This window comes from Trachemys scripta, chromosome 9 (assembly GCF_013100865.1).
Source record: "Trachemys scripta elegans isolate TJP31775 chromosome 9, CAS_Tse_1.0, whole genome shotgun sequence".
In the NCBI taxonomy this organism is placed as follows: Eukaryota; Metazoa; Chordata; order Testudines; family Emydidae; genus Trachemys; species Trachemys scripta.
In genome coordinates, this window is record NC_048306.1 from 59,117,376 (window position 1) to 59,139,923 (window position 22,548).

At 42.8% G+C, this 22,548-nt stretch overlaps 1 protein-coding gene across 3 annotated transcripts in view; it reads left to right on the plus strand.

The window, feature by feature from the left end:
• Positions 1 to 22,548, plus strand: part of KLHL24 (kelch like family member 24) — a 47,717-nt gene that overhangs the window by 15,014 nt on the left and 10,155 nt on the right. For all 3 annotated transcript variants that reach the window (XM_034780751.1, XM_034780750.1, XM_034780752.1), the window contains 3 exons: positions 1,599 to 2,585; positions 8,825 to 9,009; positions 16,647 to 16,765. In XM_034780751.1, coding sequence (XP_034636642.1) covers positions 1,666 to 2,585; positions 8,825 to 9,009; positions 16,647 to 16,765 — 1,224 coding nt within the window. In that variant the 5' untranslated portion in view covers positions 1,599 to 1,665. The remainder of the gene's footprint in view (positions 1 to 1,598; positions 2,586 to 8,824; positions 9,010 to 16,646; positions 16,766 to 22,548) is intronic.

Sequence of the window (22,548 nt, forward strand, 5' to 3'; positions counted from 1 at the left end):
AGTCAAGAATAGTGCCTTCTAAAGAGGCTTTATAAAAAGCCTGTTTAAAAAAAAGTATGGTTCATTTTATTCTATGTTAAGAGATGGTGTAACCAGACTTTGGTCCAGTAATATGCAGCTCTGAAGATGCTGGGCAGTCAGGAAATAAAATTAGTATTAGAAACAGCATTTACTGTCTCTGCACATGGGGAATGAGAGGAAATGAACGTAATCTCTTAGAATCCTTTTTTTAAAAAGAATCTTTTGCACAAGTTTTAAAATAATTTGAGACACATCTTCCTGGAAGTTTAAAAATGAATCCATGCACTTAGAATTATGGAAGTTAGTGCAGGAGTGCTTCCCAGGTTTTGTAGGGCTTTAATCCAGTTGGTTTTAAAAATCAGGAATCAAAAGATATACCAACTGAGCTATGCTTATAGGGATGATCATCGTATATACCTTCACCAGGCTATGTCTAGGCAAATTAATTATATTATATTCACAGGCAACCTTAATTCATTTCCTAACCTTTGAGTGTTTGACTTTGCAATCTTAATAGTATTCTTTTAACATACTTTGTGTGTGAGTGAGAGAGCTGTATATATTGATGATGATATAATGCCTTCGACTATAGTCTTTGCTTTTAAATTTTAGATAGGAGTTAACTATTGTCAGAAAATAGAAATTCTCCTTTAACTCATTAGGTAGCCCCCACTTCTTACTTCCAGATGCAAAGACTCCTTATTCATTTGCTTGCATAATGGTTTTCTCACACATATACATAATTTTTTATTTGATACTTATTCATGCGGTTGCCTTTTTTCTGTGGTATCTACATTATGCTTCAACATGAATTTTAAGTATTTTTTCCAAAATGCACATTAGTAACCTGTATTAATTTTTAATTTCATCATAGCATATTGATTAACTGATTGTTTTGCTGATAAGGAGAAAGAGTTAAGACATTTGCTTTTGCTGATCAGGAATGGTCACTGGGATAAACAAAATCATTAAACTCCATAGATTGCATTATGGTACTGATGTATATTGAAGACTGAGATGTGGTTTGTAGCCTCCCTCTACAATTGTTCTAGTTCAAAAATTTCTTCTTTAATATTACTTTTATTAGTGGTATTACAGGAGCACAACACAAGATCAGACTTGTGTTGTGCTAGGGGCTGTGCAAACATGTAGTAAGAAGCAGTTTAAAAATCTGTATAGCAAAATCCTGAGGTCTTTACTCAGGCAAACTCCTGCTGATATCAACTGAGAGATTTGCTTGAGTAAGGACTTTAGGATTTAGCCTTTTGACATTTTTAAGCTTGATATAAAGGTGATACTCCAATTAAGCAAAGGCTAGGGTATTCATAATTATGGTTCTCACAGCAACCTTAACTCAGTCCTTTGTGTGTATGCATTACAGTAGGATATATTTCATTGCATTGCATGGTGTCACATTTCATTTGCCAAAGTTACTAGAGTAGTGTAAGTTACACAGATTTTAGACTGATCAGGCTATTTGTTTTGTATTATGCAAGTTTCATACATTTCATAATTCTTTCATTGCATTAACTGTCAGAATTGATTTGTTGGGTACTAAAATGTTTTAATTCTTCTAGCCATAGCACCGTACAGAAGACACTCAGAAATCTTTTCTCAATGATTCTATAGTCAACGGATGTAACAATGGTACTAATACTGGGCCGCAGACTGAATAGAGAGGATAGCGGGGTCCGTGATTCCCCTGCAACCAAACGTAAAGTTTTTGAAATGGACCCGAAGTCCTTATCAGGTCATGAGTTTTTTGACTTCTCTTCAGGATCATCCCATGCTGAAAGCATACTCCAGATCTTCAATGAGTTTAGAGACAGCCGCTTGTTCACAGATGTAATTATCTGTGTGGAAGGAAGAGAGTTTCCCTGTCATCGAGCTGTTCTCTCAGCCTGCAGTAGCTACTTCAGAGCTATGTTTTGCAATGATCACAGAGAAAGCAGAGAAATGTTGGTGGAGATCAATGGCATTTTTGCTGAAGCTATGGATTGCTTTTTACAGTACGTGTACACTGGCAAGGTGAAAATCACTACAGAGAATGTGCAATATATCTTTGAAACATCAAGTCTCTTTCAAATTAGTGTTCTGCGTGATGCTTGTGCCAAGTTCCTGGAAGAGCAACTGGATCCTTGTAACTGCCTGGGAATCCAGCGTTTTGCTGATACACACTCACTAAAGACACTATTCACCAAATGCAGAAATTTTGCACTGCAGACATTCGAGGATGTTTCTCAGCATGAAGAATTTCTTGAGCTTGGGAAAGATGAGCTCATTGATTATATTTGTAGTGATGAGTTGGTGATCAGTAAAGAAGAGATGGTTTTTGAAGCAGTTATGCGCTGGGTTTACCGTGCTGTTGATCTGAGAAGACCAGTATTACAGGAACTTCTAACACATGTGAGACTCCCTTTATTACATCCTAACTATTTTGTACAGACAGTGGAAGTGGAACAGCTGATTCAGAATTCTCTAGAGTGTTATCAGCTGCTGCATGAAGCAAGAAGATATCACATACTTGGAAATGAAATGATGTCCCCAAGAACTAGACCACGCAGGTGAGAGGATTTTTTACTGTTTTTCTGATATGCCCTAGAAGAACATTATTATTTTTTTTACCTGTTTATCTAGTAGATATGAACTGTAACCAAACTGCAGCATAGTGAAGAAAAATTTGAAAGTGTCTTTTATTTTGTGTTACTGAGTTCTGCAATTTTACTGCCTTATCCGCACACAAAAGCCTGGTCACCTCACATGCTTACCTTTAAGTAGGCCTTTGAGTAATCTTATTCACACATATATGTAACTTTACTGATATGAGTAGTCCCCTAGAATTCAATAGGAAGGACACTGATGTCAGTAAGTTACTCACAGGTGCAGATGTTGGCAAGATGAGATCCTAAGCTCTTTCCACTAGTTGCCCAATTAAGCCACTTGCAGCAGTTTCATTCCGGCTCATTACAATGCAGCCATTAATCCACTACATTTCATAATTATTTAATTTTTACAGTGTAAAATAATAATGTATTGTACACTTATCAAGGAGTTGGGTGGCATTTTTCAGTTAGGGCAACAACAACTGCTTTTGAAAATCCCACTGTTACACCACAAAACATTTTACAGGTTTCATAAAACACTTTACAGGACTAAAAATACAGTTCTAGAATTATATAACAGATTTAGAGATGAAATAACAAAACAAATGTATATATTTTCAGAATTACATAGTAGCTACAGAAAATATTTTAAGTTTAAATATTGTAACCTGTTTTTTAAAATCCTAAAACATTACTTCTTATTATCCCATAATACAACTGGACATTGCTACTGTAAGCTACAGTAGGAAATGAGAAAAAATGCCAAGGGTGGTATTTTGGGAACTGTTGGTTATGGTGATTTCTTTTAGATTCTACCATATACCTTCCTTCCCAGGTAATTGCTAAAAACATTACATTCTTGAAGGAATGGTAAAGAAGGAAAACTAAGATGTTTAACCCTGGAAATTCTGCCAAACATAACATAGGTACTTGAGAAGGTTAGTTGGCTAGCTGTAATGCTGCACTGGAGAATTAGCTGAAAAAGGAAACACCCACCTTCACCCCACTGCTTATGTTTAACAGAGATGTTTTCTGAGCAGGGTTTTTGTTACTAAACTTAAGAAGAAACTAAACACTGAATCATGAATGCAGCAACAAGAGAAGCTGGCTAGTCCCCCAGTGATGATTTTTCCCTGTATCTATTATTAAATTCAAGGGATAGTTCCTTGTCATTTGATTCTGTTGCAAAAATTGATAAAGTTTTGTAACAGTTACCAGATTCCTCCCTGCCTCCCCCATGCTTTCCCCTTTCATTTCTTCTAAAATGGGATTTTGGTAGCTCCTTTACCCATTCCCTCCCTATGTTCCATGTATTGCTGCCTCTTTTTTTTCCTGCTTTGCTTTTATGTAAGCTTTGTTAGTGAGGAAAAAGCATAGAACCGACTGAAAGTTCTGTATACCAAAATTAATGTTTCTACTGAAACTTTTCTTGGGAACTGTTCTTGGGATTGTGTGTGCATATGTATCAGTATGTTTCTATACTTAAACTGATTTCTGACTAGCTGTTCAAAAACAGTAGGATTCTGGTCTGAGTTCATTTGAAGCAACTGAAAAATCGTCTGATGTCACTGCACGTTTAAAACTTGGGTTGAGATCCTCCCTTCTTTTCCCTTATGCCCCTAGGCTAGGGGTGGTCAATTATTTTTTGTCAAGGTCCAAATTTCTTTGTGAAGGTATAGTTAAGGTCCAGACTCCAGGGAAGAAAAATAATAAAAATAACTACAATAATGATAATAATAAGTACATTCCATTCAAAAGCCTCTGATGGTCAGGATTTGGCCTGTGGTCTGCCTATTGACTGTTCTTGCTCTAAGCTTTCATTGTAGAACAAAGTGGCGATGTGAGAGCCAGATAACTGAATACAGTTGCACTGACATCTTGAGGTCCTCTCTCATATCTCCATTAAGCTTCACAGTGACATCTAGTGGTCATGTTGTTCTAGTGCAGGGGTGGGCAAACTACAGCCCTCGGGCTGCTTCTGGCCCATCAGACGTTTTTATACAGCCCTCAAGCTCCCGCCAGGAGCTCACAATTCCCTTGATGAGCACCGTCTTCCAGCACGCAGAGCCACACTGCACAGGTGCAACTTCACTGTGCTGTTTCCGGGATCGGAACCCGCCCCAGGCGGCAGAATGCCAAATTCCCTCCCGGTCTCCTACGGTCCCACCAGTCCCAGCTAGGGTGCCTCCGCCCATGGCGGTACCTGGTACGGCCATCTTGGTGCCGCTGCCGGCAGGGCTCCTAGGAGTCCCCAGTACCACCCCTGTAGAGCCCCCCCCACGCACCACACCCCATGAGTCTCTTCTCCCCCACCTCGGTAACATATAGAGCCTCCCCCCATGCTACACCCCATAGAGTCCCCCTCCCCAACCATGTATTCATGGCCCGCCATACAATTTCCATACCCAGATGCGGCCCTCAGGCCAAAGAAGTTTGCCCACCCTTGTTCTAGTGGATGGACTCCTGTGTATTTAAAACAAAATATGAATTGCATACCATAAGCTTTGAATATCTTTAGACTGGCTTACAGTTGTTGCTTATTTCAGTGCACAGACCCACTAGACCAGTCTATTGAAAATATATCAAGATATACTTTTAATTGGTTATTATCATATTTATCCATTTCAACCAGTTCTTCTCAAGTACTTTTTTTTAAAATGTGAGCATTCAGTAATTTTTTCCTCTTAAGTGATTTACTTTTTATTTAACTACTGCACTGCTGGCTATTATTTTTTATGCAGCATCCAAATATGGTGGATGTTTTTACAGACAAAATTATTGTTTTTTTTCAAAAGCCCTCAGAATTTCTGTCTGTGGAAATTTTTAATTTCTTTGAACAGATTTTCTTTGAACTGATTAAAGGACTTCTACCCAGGCAGCATGTGTTGGTCTATATTGTTTCATTCAGCTTTCTCAAATAATGTCATGAGAGCTGAATAGTTTCCTGTGTGAAGTACATCAGAAATCTGATTTTTAATTTCTTTTGTGAAAGTACTGGATTTAATGTCACTTTAGTAATGTGATTTTCCATTTTTTCTATTTTGGGGACCATGTAATGACAGAGAGATCTCATGGACCACCTTCCATGTCATCTCCATAGGCCACAGTTTGAGAACCACAGCTCTGCTGACCTCCATTTGCATTTTATTTCAGTAGTTAACTGTTGCTGTTAACAGCCTATGCCTACTTGTATTTTGTGCCTGCCTCTTTATTTTTTAGCTTGATCCCTATTATCTTTATTGACGGTACACTGTCCCAATTGCGAAAAATTCTAAGGTCTGGTCTACACTAGAAAATTAGGTTGTCTTAACTACGTAGCTCAGGGGTGGATTTGGGTGTGAAAAATCCACCCCTCTGTGTAGTGTGGTTAAGCTGACCTAACACCTAGTGTAGACAGCGCTAGGTCAATGGACAGATTCTTCTGTCGACCTAGGTACTGCCTCTTGGGGCTTGTCTGCACTTGAAATGCTACAGTGGCACAGCTGCAGCACGTCAGTGTTGAGACTGTATATGCCAACGGGAGGCATTGTCCTTTTGATGTAGGTAATCTACCTCTTTGAGAGGTGGTAGCTAGGTCGACGGAAGAATTCTTCCATCGACCTAGCCTAGTGCTGTCTACACAAAAGCCTGGTCTACACTAGATAATTAAGTCGGCTTAACTGCGTTGCTCGAGAGTGTGAAAAATCCACACTCCTGAGCAGCACCGTTAAGCCAAACTAACCCCAGTGTAGATAGTGCTAGATCGATGGAAGAATTCTTCTATCAACCTAGGTCCTGCCTCTCAGGGAGATGGATTATCTATGCCAACGGAAGGGGTTCTCCCATCAGCATGATGCAGCAGCAAAGCTGCAGTGGTACAGCTCTGCCACCGTAGCATTTCAAGTGTACAGAAGTCCTGGGACTTAGGTTGGCTGTGCCACCCAGGGGTGTGGATTTTTCATACCTCTAAGTGACGTAGTTATGTTGACCTAATTTTCTAGTGTAGAGCAGGCTTTAATCTCCACATATGTGACCGTCCAGAGGTGTGGTTTGTTCATTTTTAAATCCAGTTCTGGATTTAAAATATTTTAGTAAATTAATTCTCCTTCAGAGAGAGCAAAACTATGCATCATCACTCTCAGGCAGTATTTTTGATCCACGGATATTGGCTCATTTATCTCTTTAATTTAAAAAAGATTGGCAACCATGCATAAGGCTGCGAGTTTGTCACAGAAGTCACTGATTCCGTGACCTTCCATGACTTCTGCAGTGGTTGGTGCCCCTGCGCCAGTTGTACCGGCTGCTGCTGGGGCAGTCTCGGGCCACCACACTCCCATCCCCCAGCAGCAAGAGGAGTTTGGGAGGGGAGCAGGGGGTTGGGGCACGGGACGGGGTGAGGCGGGCAGGCTCTGGGAAGTGTGGAGCCAGGTAGGGAGCCTGCAGACCCCACCAACACATCCCCACACCAGCACCAGCGGGGGTCCTGGGCTGCGTGCTGTTACCCGCGCCCTCCTAGCACCAGCAGGGTCCTGGGCCACACACCACTGCTCACCCCCTCCCCAGCACCCACGAGGGTCCTGGGCAGCGCGCTGCTGCCCGCACCCGCCCCACACACAGCACCTGCCGTGCCCCCAGGCCACCCCCTTCCTCCCCCCCAGTGCTCCCGGCCCCCCCCGGCCCCCCCCCCCAAAGGTTTAATCAGGGGTATATAGTAGAAGTCATGGACCAGTCACGGGCTGTGAATTTTTGTTTACTGCCCATGACCTGTCCATGACTTTTACTAAAAATATCCGTGACTAAAATGTAGCCTTAATCATGCACAACAAGCTCCTCATTTGGCAGAAGGCCATGATTGTAGCCTTTAAAAATATCAATAGCCAAACCTTGTCCTTTGTAGATATCTTTGGTACATACACTTGGGTTTGCCTGTTGGGGAAAAAGTAAGAGAGACAAAGTACTTGCTGTTGAAAGAAACCAATTTCTTTTTCTGAATAGTGCTTCGTCGACTCATAAGGTTCCTTCCCTCTCTCCCTTGAGAGATATCTTTCCAAGATTAGTTCCTCAAAAAAGAAGATGGGATAACTAAACATTAAACATTAAATAGATAAAAAGCAGGACCTGACATCACTTCAAGGTTGGAGCAGCTGAAGGGAAATTTTCGTTGGGTTTTTTGACTAGCTATGAGAGAGTAACTGAGACTTTGCTTTTTCTAAAATACTTAGAGTAAAAAGGACTTACTTGTTTAACAAGAGAACAGTAATAATCAGCTAGTTTTTACTTGTGGTGTCCCACAATGTGAAAAAAGTATGGTTTTAAATAAAGGCCTACAGCACTTTTATCATTTATAAACAAAGTTGATGACGGGTCATGCAGTTGTTATAGACACAAGGTAATGTGATTTTTTGCAGGATTGGGTCATAGTAAATAAGATATCTGCTCTTATGGAGTTATTTGTAGTTAAAATAGTGTACAGCAGTGGCTCTCAAAGTAGAGTCGCCGCTTGTTCAGGGCTTGTTCAGGGCCACTTTGAATTTGCTGGCTTTGGTACTTGGTTTTATTATTTCAATCTTCTTTGAAGTTTTCCTCCATCACCATACCCTCTTTCACATTACTGTTACATATTTGCAACCATATGTCCTAACAAAGTTTTTATCTGATCCATAAGTCTTAAACTTTTTTTAAAAGAAATTTTCTGTAACACTTGGAAGATAGTTCTAAATTTGTGAAATATTAAAGTGATGCAAACTGTCACAGGAGTCTTTGTGAGATTTGTAACTTTGCAGAAGACTGTTTTCAATATGATGGATTTTATATGAAACTTCCAAAACTGCATATATAAATTTCTCACACATGGCTTCAGCTTTACCTCTGATATTTCTCCATTTTCAGTCAGAGGAGGAAAACAACCTTAAAGTTTAAGGTCTTTCTTTTTAAAAATTTGATTTTTTTCATGGAGCAATCATGCAATATAACTCCACCCTTTATTTAAAAAAAGGTTACTTATTGGCCTGGTTACCTGGCACACAATGGGACAGCTGGAAATACAGTGAAACCCTTAACCATTTTGTAAGGAAATAATTATTGCTGTAGAAGTCAGTATAACATTAAATAATAGATTTTCAGATTTTAAAACTGTACGACCTTGGTTTTTCAAGCTGATATTGTTTGCTACATATGCTTTAATAAACATCTATTTTGTCTTTCTGTTTTCATTCTTTTAGATCAACTGGTTATTCTGAGGTGATAGTTATTGTCGGAGGCTGTGAACGAGTTGGGGGGTTTAACCTGCCATACACTGAATGCTACGATCCTGTGACAGGAGAATGGAAGTCACTGGCTAAGCTCCCAGAATTTACTAAGTCTGAATATGCAGTGTGTGCTTTACGGAACGATATTCTTGTTTCAGGTAAATAATTCCAGGAAGCTTAAGCTTAAGTGATGACAGCAGGAACATCCTTGGATAATTTACAGTTCTTTAGGTGATTGTTGCTCTTTGAACTTCCAGAAGCTGCTGAAATGAAAATTTCACGAATTTCACCCCCTCTAGCCTATGTGTTGCTTACCAAATCATCTCCCTCAGTATGTGTTGAGCATAAACCCTATGCCTATATTTGGTAGCCACAAATATTTTTTTCTTATTGTTTTGTTTTTAATCATTAATAATTACAGCCCTGGCTGAAATTTCATCAGGGAGGTCTGGGGATATAATATTGTTATGAGTGGAGCTTAGAGCTAAATGACTGTATGAACTGACCCACAATCCAATATGTCCTCCTCCATACCGGTTAAGTATGCAGCTTTTAAATATTATTGCTCAGGTTCTGCAGTGAAAACAGATCAAACCTTTTTTCAGCATAGAAATGCAGAGTAGAGGCAAATACCTCACCCTTCTTAAATCCTGACCTGGAGGTGCTGAGCACCTGCATCTCCTAGTGAAGTCAGTGGCTGTAGCTGCTCAGCACCTCTCAAGTTTAGACAAAAAAAACGTTATTTGGGTCCATGTCTGTCATCTGGACCAATGGTGACAGACTTAGCTGGTTACTAACTCCTGTCCTGGAACTATCTATCTCCCCCATTACATTTGTTTGTTACCTCAAAGCAGGGTGGATTTGATTTAAATCAAATTGATTTAAATCATGATTTAAAGCACTAGTCAGGAAGACTCGATTTAATCATGGATTTCTACATAAAAGTGCATTCTTGTTGTTGTTATCAAGGCCGGCTCCAGGCACCAGCTTACCAAGCAGGTACTTGGGGCGGCCACTTTGGAGAGGGGCGGCACATCCAGCTGTTCGGCAGCAATTCGGCGGACAGTCCCTCACTGCTGCTCGGAGCGAAGGACCTCCCGCCGAATTGCCACCGCAGATCGCGATCGCAGCTTTTTTGTTTGTTTGTTTGGCTGCTTGGGGCGGCCAAAACCCTGGAGCCGGCCCTGGTTGTTATAACCTTAATACATATTCTTCACAACTCAGAGATAGATGTAGATTTCATTTTTAGAAGGTACACACTATACATTTTTAAAGTGATTTATTTTGAAAACTTTTCAGATGAGTTTTACAGGTATATCAGAAAATGAATGATTGTTTGGTTATTTCATATACCAAAGGTAATTGAAGCAGATATTTATGAAGTCATTGGGAGGTGAACTATCTCCAATTCAACAGGTTAATCATTAATATTTGGAGGATTTTCTTTCCATGCTGTATTAGGAGGGGAACATCACCAGACAGACATTTAAATTGTTTCATTTAACTAAAACAACAGTGTTATGTATTCTGGATTTTTTTCTTCAACAGCAAACATATAATATTTTAACAAAACAAGCATATGAATTTTTGAATTTAGTTAAACATTCAAGTTTTTTAAGATCAGGTTTGTTTTTGTTAAAATTGTTTAACTAAAATCGTTAAATGAAATATTTTTTAAAAAAAATTAATCGACTATGTCAGTCAGGTTAGCAACTTAAAATATTGACTTCTGCAGCTAACTCGGTCATCTTCATCTTAATTTTCTTGTTTGTTCATAATCTGGAAAAGAAGAACAAGCTTTCCTGCTTTTTCAGGTCCCAAACGATTTATCAGTTTGGAATGAATTAGTCCAAAGGAAGAAAATATTCTTTCTACACCGGCAGAAGAAGCTACTGCTGTTAAAAGTGAGATTATCACTTCAACAGTCTCTGAATCCAAGTGCTTTAGTGACTTCCACCAGTTCTCTGGTGTGACTTTCTTTAAAACATCATCAACAAACATATATTTCTTGAATGGTTCACTCTTAGCTCTGAAGTTTATTATAGTTGGCATTATGGCATTATGATTGCTGGATGTCTATGTCATAGCCAACTCCTCTTGTTCAGTTGTTAAGGTTTGACTGTGGTACTGAGTATTGAGAATATTTGCAAGAAAATGAGCTGGAGATAGTGCTTGTCCCATTTGTTTTTTTAATGCTTGTAATTTAACTGTCATTGCATATTTCTCTTTTTAAGATCTCACTCAGTTCCTTCCAAATTTCAACAGTGCCAGCAATAAAACAGCTATTTCTCTGCATTTTGTTCAAGGCTACAGAAATAGGCTTCAGGATACTCAGTACGTGTTCAACATTTCTCTTAAGCCTAATGTTGAGAACTTTGGCTGTGACAGTGCCATCTATTTTTTCACTATTTTGTTCACAAACTGTCATCAGATTAGGCCAGTTCTTGATATAGTGCTCAAAACAGTCCACTACTGAGTTCCATTGCATGTCTTGTGGGAGAATTAGCTTGGTTCCTCCCACTTTTTTCAGAGCAGCTGCTGCAAAGTGGTTGTTATGGAACAACATGAGCCTTTATTTCTGGAACACTGAAGTCTTTGGCTAGGAGGTGCATCAAATGAGCACTGCAACCGTATGTTATTATCTTGGGACTCTCTTCAGTCTCTTCTGAATTTCTTCTCCTCTTGGATACATTTGCAGCATTGTCTGTGACCAAAGCTGTGTACTAGACATTTGAATTTTTTTTCAGTTTGTTCTAGCTTTTACTGCTACTTCTTGTAAGTATTCTGCTGTGTGTGCATTTCCTGATGTATCAATTGTTCTGAAAGGAAGACATTCCCTTCTTCCGTTGTCACACAAGCACATACAACAGGATCATTGTGGACATTGCTCCACCCATCAAGACTCAGGTTAACAATTTCACTTTCTAGACCTTTTGCACACTGTTCAATTTCTCTTTCATACACTTTATTCAGTAATTTGCCTGCGACATCTGTTCTGTTGGGTGGACTGTATCCTGGTCTTAATGACTGAACCATGTTAATGAAGTGTGGGTTCTCAATCATACGGAAAGGAGAGTTTGTTGCATAAACAAACCAGGCAGTTTTTTCATCAATTACCTCTTTTTGTAATCTGCTGGTTCTTATCACAAACTCATGTATGGTTGTTTCTGCATGATGGAGTTTTTTTTTCTTTTTGCTACAGGTGATATACTGTGGCTATGTGACATACATGATGTGACTGAAACACTATCATTGGCAGATAACTCTGAAACTATAGGTTTCAGAGTAACAGCCGTGTTAGTCTGTATCCGCAAAAAGAAGAACAGGAGTACTTGTGGCACCTTAGAGACTAACAAATTTATTAGAGCATAAGCTTTCGTGGACTACAGCCCACTTCTTCGGATGCATATAGAATGGAACATATATTGAGGAGATATATATACACACATACAGAGAGCATAAACAGGTGGGAGTTGTCTTACCGCCCCCAACAATCTTCTATTCATTGAACTTTTTGAAACTTTTCCCTTTTAGAGAGAGGTAAGGGATTGACTCTGTGTACTCAAATTTGCAGAGGGACAATAGGGTTGAGGTCTGTTATTTTTATTTATTTAAATAAAATTTATTTATTTTATTTAAAAACATTTTTGCGGTTAACAAGCATGTTATCTCTGGAGACACAAATCCACAGTTTGAGAACTGCAAAACTAAGCATCTCTGATGGTATCTTCTAGACTGAGCACTGAGTCCTATTGGGTAGATAGAAAGATTAACCAAAATAATCTATACAGAAGCCCATGGAACCCCATAAGATTGGGTCCCTAATCCATGAACTATTGCAGGGGTCGGCAACGTTCGGCACATGGCTCGCCAGGGTAAGCATCCTGGCGGGCCGGGCCAGTTTTATTTACCTGCTGACGCGGCAGGTTCGGCCGATCGCGGCCCCCACTGGCCGCGGTTCGCCGTCCCGGGCCAATGGGGGCGGTGAGAAGCTGCGGCCAGCACATCGCTCGCCCGCGCCGCTTCTCGCCGCCCCCATTGGCCCGGGGGCGCGATCGGCTGAATCTGCTGCGTCAGCAGGTAAATAAAACTGGCCCGGCCCACCAGGGTGCTTACCCTGACGAGCCGCATGCCGAACGTTGCCGACCCCTGAACTATTGGAACTCATTTACAAAACACTTCATAGAATATCAGGGTTGGAAGGGGCCTCAGGAGGTCATCTAGTCCAACCCCCAGCTCAAAGCAGGACTAATCCCCAGACCAATTTTTACCCCAGTTCCCTAAATGGCCCCCTCAAGGATTGAACTCATAACCCTGGGTTTAGCAGGCTAATGCTCAAACCATTGAGCTATCCCTCATAGAATTAGAATTTATAACCCCTATTTCATGATGAGATATCTTTGAACTATAATGTATCTTAATTAAAACTATCTTTAGATAGTTTTTTTCCTCAAAAAGCATTTTATCAAAAAAATCTGATTTAAATAAAAAAAATCCAATTTTTTTAAATAATTTATTTTTATCCACCCTGCCTCAAAATGACTATCTTTCCAAATGTAAAATATCTTTCTCATTTCAGCAGACAGACAGTGGAACCGAGAGGGGGACATATGCATGAACCATGTAGAGGAAAACAGCCTGTGTTATGTACATGCCTCATAGCATATAAATCTTAGAGATTTCCTTTCCAGTGGCTCATCCATGCAGTGGTGCTCAAAGAAGTCTAAAGGGTGTGGAAAAAGTCATTGAAATATTTCCCAACATTAAAAAAACTGTTAGTGTAATGTCTTATCACAAAAATGTATGTATTTTGCTCAGCGTGTTATTCTGAAAGATTTGCATAATGGGATGTATTTCTCGTGTATTTTCATGTTTGAAAATATTAATTAATATTAGCATTTCTTAGAATCATAGAATTAGAAGGGACCTCAAGAGGTCACCTACTCCAGTCCCCTGCACTCATGGCAGGACTAAGTATTATCTAGACCAGGGGTAGGCAACCTATGGCACACGTGCCGAAGGCGGCACATGAGCTGATTTCTAGTGGCACTCATACTGCCTGGGTCTTGGTCACCAGTCCAGGGGGCTCTGCATTTTAATTTTAATTTTAAATGAAGCTTCTTAAACATTTTAAAAACCTTATTTACTTTACATACAACAATAGTTTAGTTATATATTGTAGACTTATAGAAAGAGACCTTCTAAAAATGTTAAAATGTATTTACTGCCACGCGAAACCTTAAATCAGTGTGAATCATAGAATCATAGAATATCAGGGTTGGAAGGGACCTCAAGAGGTCATCTAGTACAACCCCCGGCTCAAAGCAGGACCAATTCCCAACTAAATCATCCCAGCCAGGGCTTTGTCAAGCCAGGCCTTAAAAATCTCCAAGGAAGGAGACTCCACCACCTCCCTAGGTAACGCATTCCAGTGCTTCACCACCCTCCTAGTGAAATAATGTTTCCTAATATCCAACCTGGACCTCCCCCACTGCAACTTGAGACCATTGCTCCTTGTTCTGTCATCTGCCACCACTGAGAACAGCTGAGCTCCGTCCTCTTTGGAACCCCCCTTCAGGTAGTTGAAGGCTGCTATCAAATCCCCCCTCATTCTTCTCTTCTGGAGACTAAACAATCCCAGTTCCCTCAGCCTCTCTTCATAAGTCATGTGCTCCAGACCCCTAATCATTTTTGTTGCCCTCCGCTGGACTCTTCCCAATTTCTCCACATCCTTCTTGTAGTGTGGGGCCCAAAACTGGACACAGTATTCTAGATGAGGCCTCGCCAATGTCAAATAAAGGGGAACGATCACGTTCCTCGATCTGCTGGCAATGCCCCTACTTATACAGCCCAAAATGCCGTTAGCCTTCTTGGCAACAAGAGCACACTGTTGACTCATATCCAGCTTCTCATCCACTGTGACCCCTAGGTCCTTTTCTGCAGAACTGCTTCCTAGCCATTCGGTCCCTAGTCTGTAGCAGAGCATGGGATTCTTCCATCCTAAGTGCAGGACTCTGCACTTGTCCTTGTTGAACCTCATCAGGTTATTTTTGGCCCAATCCTCTAATTTGTCTAGGTCCCTCTGTATCCGATCCCTACCCTCTAGTGTATCTACCATGCCTCCTAGTTTAGTGTCATCTGCAAACTTGCTGAGAGTGCAGTCCACACCATCCTCCAGATCATTAATAAAGATATTAAACAAAATCAGCCCCAAGACCGACCCTTAGGGCACTCCGCTTGAAACCGGCTGCCAACTAGACATGGAGCCATTGATCACTACCCGTTGAGCCCGACAATCTAGCCAGCTTTCTATCCACCTTACAGTCCATTCATCCAGCCCATACTTCTTTAACTTGGCGGCAAGAATACTGTGGGAGACCGTATCAAAAGCTTTGCTAAAGTCAAGGAATAACACATCCACTGCTTTCCCCTCATCCACAGAGCCAGTCATCTCATCATAGAAGGCAATTAGGTTAGTCAGGCACGACTTCTTGAATAAATGAAGACTCGGCACACCACTTCTGAAAGGTTGCTGACCCCTGATCTAGATCATCTCTGACAGGTGTTTTTCTAAGCTGCTCTTAAAAATCTCCAATGATTGAGATTCTACAACCTCCCTTGCTGCAATTTAAGCCCATTGCTTCTTGTCCTATCCTCAGAGGTTAAGAAGAACAATTCTTCTCCCTCCTCCTTGTAACAACCTTTTATGTACTTGAAAACTATTATCATGTCCCCTCTCAGTCTTCTCTTTTCCAGACTAAACAAACTCAATTTTTTCAATCTTCCCTCATAGATCGTGTTTTCTAGACCTTTAATCATTTTTGTTCCTCTTCGCTGAACTTTCTCCAGTTTGTCCACATCTTTCCCGAAATGTGTCTCCCAGAACTGGACACAATACCCCATTTGAGGTCTAATCAGCGCGGAGTAGAGTGGAAGAATTACTTCTTGTGTCTTGCTTACAGTACTCCTGCTAATACATCCGAGAATGATGTTTGCTGAGTCTACCTCTCAGTCTACTTCTGAACAACTGCCTTGTTTAAATGTAATGTTTTATGAGACAACAGAATGAGATCCATTGTCAAAAATAGCTAATAATATCCTTCTCAATACTGACTTAACAATTAAGAGAAAAACGTTACTTTTTAGTATTAATTATCTTTGAGAGATTTATTAGAATTCTTTCAATCTAAGTTATAATTAACAAAGGATCTGTTGTCTTAAAGTGGAGGAAAGTGGTTATTTAGATTAGAATGCAAGCCTTGCCTCTTTGATTAAACTTTTCTCCAGCAGTGACATCTTCTAAGGAACAACCAACAACTAGCAAATAGAAGGCAAGAGCAAACAAACATGCACATCAGAAACAGGAGGCTTTGAAAATTGTCATCTAGGAAACAGATCTCTCCAATTTTTGTACAGCATGAAGATACCACAGTGATAGGTGCCTTATCTGAGATAGATCATGGAAGATTGTACTTTGTAGAGGGTTGGGAGAAGACTGGTGTAGATCATTATGGTAGATGGTATTTTGGGGGAATCGGTTGGAAGAGATTATTGTTTTGGGAGACTATACTTCATAAGAGATGCACTTCCTCTACACAGTGACCAAGAACATCTGAAAACCTCTATCTACTTAAATTTATATAATCACAGATGAGTCTACATCAGATGTATAGGATGTGACATTTTCCGTGGTCTACTGCAGAGGCGTACGTCAGTATCCAGCACCTCTTATTTAATAACTTCCTTAGTCAAAGATACATTGTTTTTTTTTCTGTCTTTTTTCATAATTTTAAAGGTGGAAGAATTAACAGCCGTGATGTGTGGATTTATAACTCTCAGCTTAACATTTGGATCAGAGTTGCTTCCCTAAACAAAGGCAGATGGCGTCATAAAATGGCTGTCCTTCTTGGTAAAGTAAGAGAAATAATTCATTACTTATTGTAGCTAATACATTTCCCAAATATAAGCAAAACTTAAATGTAAAACCAGGTGTAACTATTTAGAGTTAGACTGCATTCCCCATCAACTCCTATTGCTTTTAATAACCAATGAATTATGGGCTCAGTCAGGTTGGCAGTGTCCATAGAAGTTAAACTGATGTTTCCTAACTTTTGATTCTTCTTTAAGTGCTTGGTCATGTCAATTCCAATCAGGTGTGTGCGTGCTGCATGCACGATCATCGGAAAGTTTTCCTTTAGCGGCTCCCATTGGGTCGGCTGTGGAGCCCCCTGGAGTGACACCTTCATGGCACTCAATATATGACCCTGCCGACCTGGCCCCTCCTCGGTTCCTTCTTATCACCAGTGACGGTCTTTTGAACTGCAGTTGCTTGCTTAGCAAGTGCTTCCCTTAGCGTTCTTTCATATAGTTAGCGCAGCCTAGTTTAGTTGTAGTTAGTCTTAATTATTAGTGTATATATTGCATATAGTGAGGTTTGGGAGCAGGGTTTCCCCAATCCCCAAACCTCCCCTTCCCTCCCACCCCCCTTTGGGCTCCAGGGCATGCCGTGAGCGCAAGGCTTTAAACCCTGTGGAAACTGCAGCAAGCCGATACCAGCAAGCGCCCCCACAACTCATGTCTGAAGTGTCTGGGGGAGGCACACCAGACAGAAAGGCGCAAGATCTACAGGGCTTTCCGCCCCAGAACTAAAAAGGATTTCTGATTGAGGCAGTTGCTTATGGAATCCGCTCTTCATCCCCAGTCTACTGCAGACCGCCCCAGCATCGGTACGTGACACAGTACCAAGGAAGGACTCTAGTCTAAGGCCTGGTCTATACTACCCGCCTGAATCGGCGGGTAGAAATCGACCTCTCGGGGATCGATTTATCGCGTCCCGTCGGGACGCGACAATCGATCCCCGAATCGGCGCTCTAACTCCACCAGCGGAGGTGGTAGTAAGCGCCGCCGACAAAAAGCGGCAGAAGTCGATTTTGCCGCCGTCCTCACAACGGGGTAAGTCGGCTGTAATACGTCGAATTCAGCTACGCTATTCACGTAGCTGAATTTGCGTATCTTAAATCAACTCCTCGCTGTAGTGTAGATGTACCCTAAGAGACCTTCGGCACCAGCGCTCTCTGGCACTGCAGGATGCAAAGACAACCCGGCACCGCTCACATTCACCAGTGCCGTACAAGCAGCATAGAAAAGCCGACAGGGGGCATTCCCCGTGCAGAAAACAACGGGATCTGCAGGCGCGGTACCAGGACGTCCCATGAAGGAGCCCTCGGCATCCAGGCAGCAAGAGTGGGTGCAGTCAATTTCAGTTCCCACGATGGGACTGTTGAGTCTGGTGTACAGCGACTCCCGGGATGGGCAGTGCCAGGTGGAGGAGTTGGAGTTACCCTCCACCCCGGACACGTTTGAAGTCACCAGAGACTTAACAGCGATGATGACTCCTCAGCCCCCGGTGATCAGAGATAAGCCCCTGGCGTCGCCGCAACCATCGCCATCTAGAGGCAAGCTGGCCATGATGTGGGGGTCTCCCTCTCCTGCCCGGCACCGACGAGTGAGCAGCAGCAATCCCTGGCTCCAAGAGAGAACTGGAACCGACTCTCGGCACCAGTCCCTTGGCACTGGACCCTCGACACCGGTCCCTGACGCCAGATTCCCGGTATCGGTCCCTGGCCCGGGCATCTCGACATCTGTCCCCTGCATCATCGGCACAGGTTCTCGGCGCAGTATCATGCGGCACCACCATGGTCATCTCAGTCGAGATCCATGTCTTCGAACTCAGATGGTGACTCGTACTATTCCTGTCGCAGCAGGCATAGATCCGACAAACAACGGAGGGAGGCACCAATGGCATGGCAACCCCAGTGGCAGCCTCTGGTGCAATGGCCTTTTTGGACCCCCTGGGCTTACCATCAGGCCCAGGGCTCCCGTTCGGTGGCCTTGGAGCACCGATCACCCCAGCCAAAGATCAGCCTATGCCCTGTGGTTCCGAGGCGACCTTGGCACAAGCCCCACAGCTGGCGCAGGTCGCCACCAAGGCAACTCTGAGGCACAACCCATTGCAAGGCCAAGCTACGGTTGCCACAAAGGCCCCAGAGGCTGAACAGGAGGAGATCAGGGAGTCAGAGGGTCAGGAAGACCCTGTACCACCTCTGATCTCCTCATCTTCATCTTCAGATGAAGTGGTGGCGGGAGCTTCAACCTCGGACCCTTTCCCAATTGACCACAGGGCCCACCAGGACCTTCTACAAAGGACTGCCTGTAACATGGGGTTACAGGCGGAGGAGGTGGTCAAACCCGAAGTCCCCATGGTCGACATCCTTGCACCAGAGGGACCGTCCAGGGTAGCTCTGTTACTAATAAAAACTATCCAGAGCAATATTAAGACTCTGTGGCAGATTCCTGCCTCAATCTTGCCCACCGCCAGGGGGGTAGAGCACAAGTACTCCGTTCCCTCCAAGGGATAGGAATACCTGTTCTCTCACCTGCAACCATGCTCTCGTAGTATCGGCAGTGAATGAGAAAGAGAGACGGGGCAGCAAGGATCGGCCCCTAAATCCAAGGAGTCGAAAAGGATGGACCTTTTTGGCAGGAAAATCTACACAACTGGGGGCCTGCAGCTGAGGGTAGCTAACCAGCAAGCTATCCTCAGCAGGTACAACTTCAACTCGTGAGCCTCCATATTGAAGCATAAGGAGCTGATTCACCAGACTCCATAGCTGAGTTCTTGGCTATCATTGATGAAGGGAAGGTAGTGGCGCGAACCTCTCTCCAGACTTCATTGGACTCAGCAGGCTCAGCTGCCTGCACCCTTTCCTCAGGAGTAGCCAGGAGGAGGAACTCATGGCTATAGGCAAACCTTCATCTGGCTCTAAAAAGGCCTTTTGAAGGGATGCCCGAGGACTGCGCACCCACCATGACATTGGATCCTTCCCCCTGTTTTATGAATCACCTATCCCACTTTTACCGTGCATGGTCCCAAATAACATCGGACTGCTGGGTTCTTTGCATGGTAGAAGTGGGATATTCTCTCCAATTCTGCTCCTCCCCTCCCTCCCACGTCCCTTCCCCGTCCCTTTTCCGGGACCCTTTACATGAACAACTCCTTATCCAGGAGTTGCAAATGCTTGTTGCAACAGGGGCAGTGGAGGAGGTTCCTCAGGAGCTAAGGGGCAAGGGATTCTATTCCCATTATTTCCTAATCCCCAAAGCCAAGGGATGTCTCAGACCCATCCTAGACCTGCGAGGACTCAACAAATTAATGATAAAGTTGAAATTCCACATGGTCTCCGGGGGACTAGTACACTGCCCTCAACATGAAAGATGTGTATTTTCACTTAGCCATTCGACCAGCACACAGACGATTTCTCTGGTTTGTGGTCAACCAAAAACATCAGTTTGCGGTCCTCCCCTTCGGCCTGTCAACAGCCCCTGAGTGTTCACCAAGTTCATGTCCATCGTAGCAGTCTTCCTTCGAAGGAGGCAGGTGCAGGTATACCTATACCTCGACGACTGGCTGCTCAGGGGCCGCACCAGGGAGCACGTGGAGTCTCAAGTCCAATTAGTCAGATATACTTTCAACAGACTGGGTCTCATCCTCAACGTGAACAGGTCAACCTTGTCACTGACCCAAAGAGTAGAGTTCATCGGGGCACTGCTGGACTCGGTACAGGCAAGAGTGTTTTTGCCAGAGACCTGATTCCAGGTCATGACAGACATTATTCAAGGCCTCAGGCAATTCCCGACCACCACAGCAAGGGGATGCCTGAGTCTCCTCAGCCACATGGCAGCCTACACTTACATGGTCCACCATGCCAGATTGAAGCTCAGGCCACTCCAGGCGTGGCTCACTTCAGCCTACCGCCAGGGACGCAACAGTCTGGATGTAGTGGTCATGGTACCAGGGCAAGTACTTGAGTCCCTCCAGTGGTGGCTCAAACCCTGAGTAGTCTGCGAGGGAGTTCCATTCAACAGCCCCCAGCCCTCCTTTTCCTTTGTAACAGATGCATCAGCTCTGGGATGGGGCGCGCATTTGGGAGACCTACAAACACAGGGCCTATGGTCACAGGAAGAGCTTCCCCTTCATATAACAACAAGAAGCTCAGGGCAGTATGGTTAGCATGCCAAACCTTGCAGGCCCAGCTACATGGTAGTGATGATGGACAACACCACTGCCATGTTTTACATCAACAAGCAGGATGGAGCCTGTTCCTCCCCCCTATGTCGAGAAGTCCTCCAGCTATGGGAGTTCTGCATAGCCCACTCCATTTACCTGGCGGCATCCTATCTCCCAGGAGTGCAGAACAAACTAGCAGACCACCTCAGCAGATCGTTCCGAAATCACGAGTAGTCCATCTGTCCGGATGTCATACACTCCATCTTCCAAGGGTGGGGGTTTCCCCAGGTCAACCTGTTAACCACCAGGAACAACAGGAGGTGTCCAATGTTCTGCTTCTTCCAGCATCGCTGTCCTGGCTCAATCACGGACACGTTTCTGCTTCCCTGGGGAGGCCACCTGTTGTATGCCTTTTGCCCGATCCCTCTCATGCACAAGGTACTTCTCAAGGTCTGCAGGGACAGAGTGGAGCGTTCAGCAGTGCGGTGCTCCGATCAGCGCTCCGACCCCACCTCTGAGTTGGAGCTTGGGAGTCACCTGATTGGAATTGACATGAACAAGCACTCGAAGAAGAAAAAATGGTTACTCACCTTCTCGTAACTGTTGTTCTTCAAGATGTGTTGTTCAGGTCCATTCCTATACCCACCCTCCTACCCCTCTGTCGGAGTAGCCGGCAAACAGGAATCGAGGAGGGGGCATATATTGAGCGCCATGAAGGCGCCACTCCAGGGGGCTCCACAACTGACCCAAGGGTCAGCTGCTAAGGGAAAACTTTCTGACGACAGTGAACATGGCGCACACACACCTGATTGGAATGGACATGAACAGCACATCTCAAAGAACAACAGTTATAAGAAGGTGAGTAACCGGTTTTGTTTGTTTGTTTGTTTGTTTGTTTGTTTGTTTGTTTCTTTGCAATGGAGCGCTATTCTGGTACGTTGTGGAAGATCTAAAAGGAGATAAATGTTATGGGTACAAATGAGCAGCAAATTACACCTTTTCATAAACACACAGGTTAAGCATGTATCCAACAATGATTTGGTACATAAAATAAAACTGGGCCTTAGACATCTTTTATCTGCAAATCCTTCACTTATGCAGCCACTAACTCAAATTGATTGTGACTTTAGCAGAATATCTGGGCCTTTTTATTTACATGCAGATTATTTTATTTAATAATCTGCATGTATATTCAACATTTAAATCAAAATATAAATCAGTAAAGAAACTCTTATTCTTGCTGCATTTCCAAAGGCCTATTTTATTATTCTACACAAATACAATAAATGAGATCGGGGATCCCCAAAGGTTTCATTCATGAGCGTGAGTGACAATATATACACTTATCAGGGAACTGTAGTATGTAGCTTCTTAGAGATAACAGCACCTGCTTTAAGTTGGGATTGACCTGAGGTGAGCAAATTGAGCAGAGACAGTATATCTGTCAATATGCTAATGGTAATATATTTGTGAGTCTCTTTTTCTTAAACTGTAACTTATGTGATAGGCAGTCAGGTAAGAAAATAAGTGACCAAAAAGTAAATCAGAGTAAAGAATGTCATTTTAGACAGGAAAGAGAGAAGTAAAAAGTTGAGGAGAAAAGGGTTAAGTTAAATAGAGTTTCTTTTTA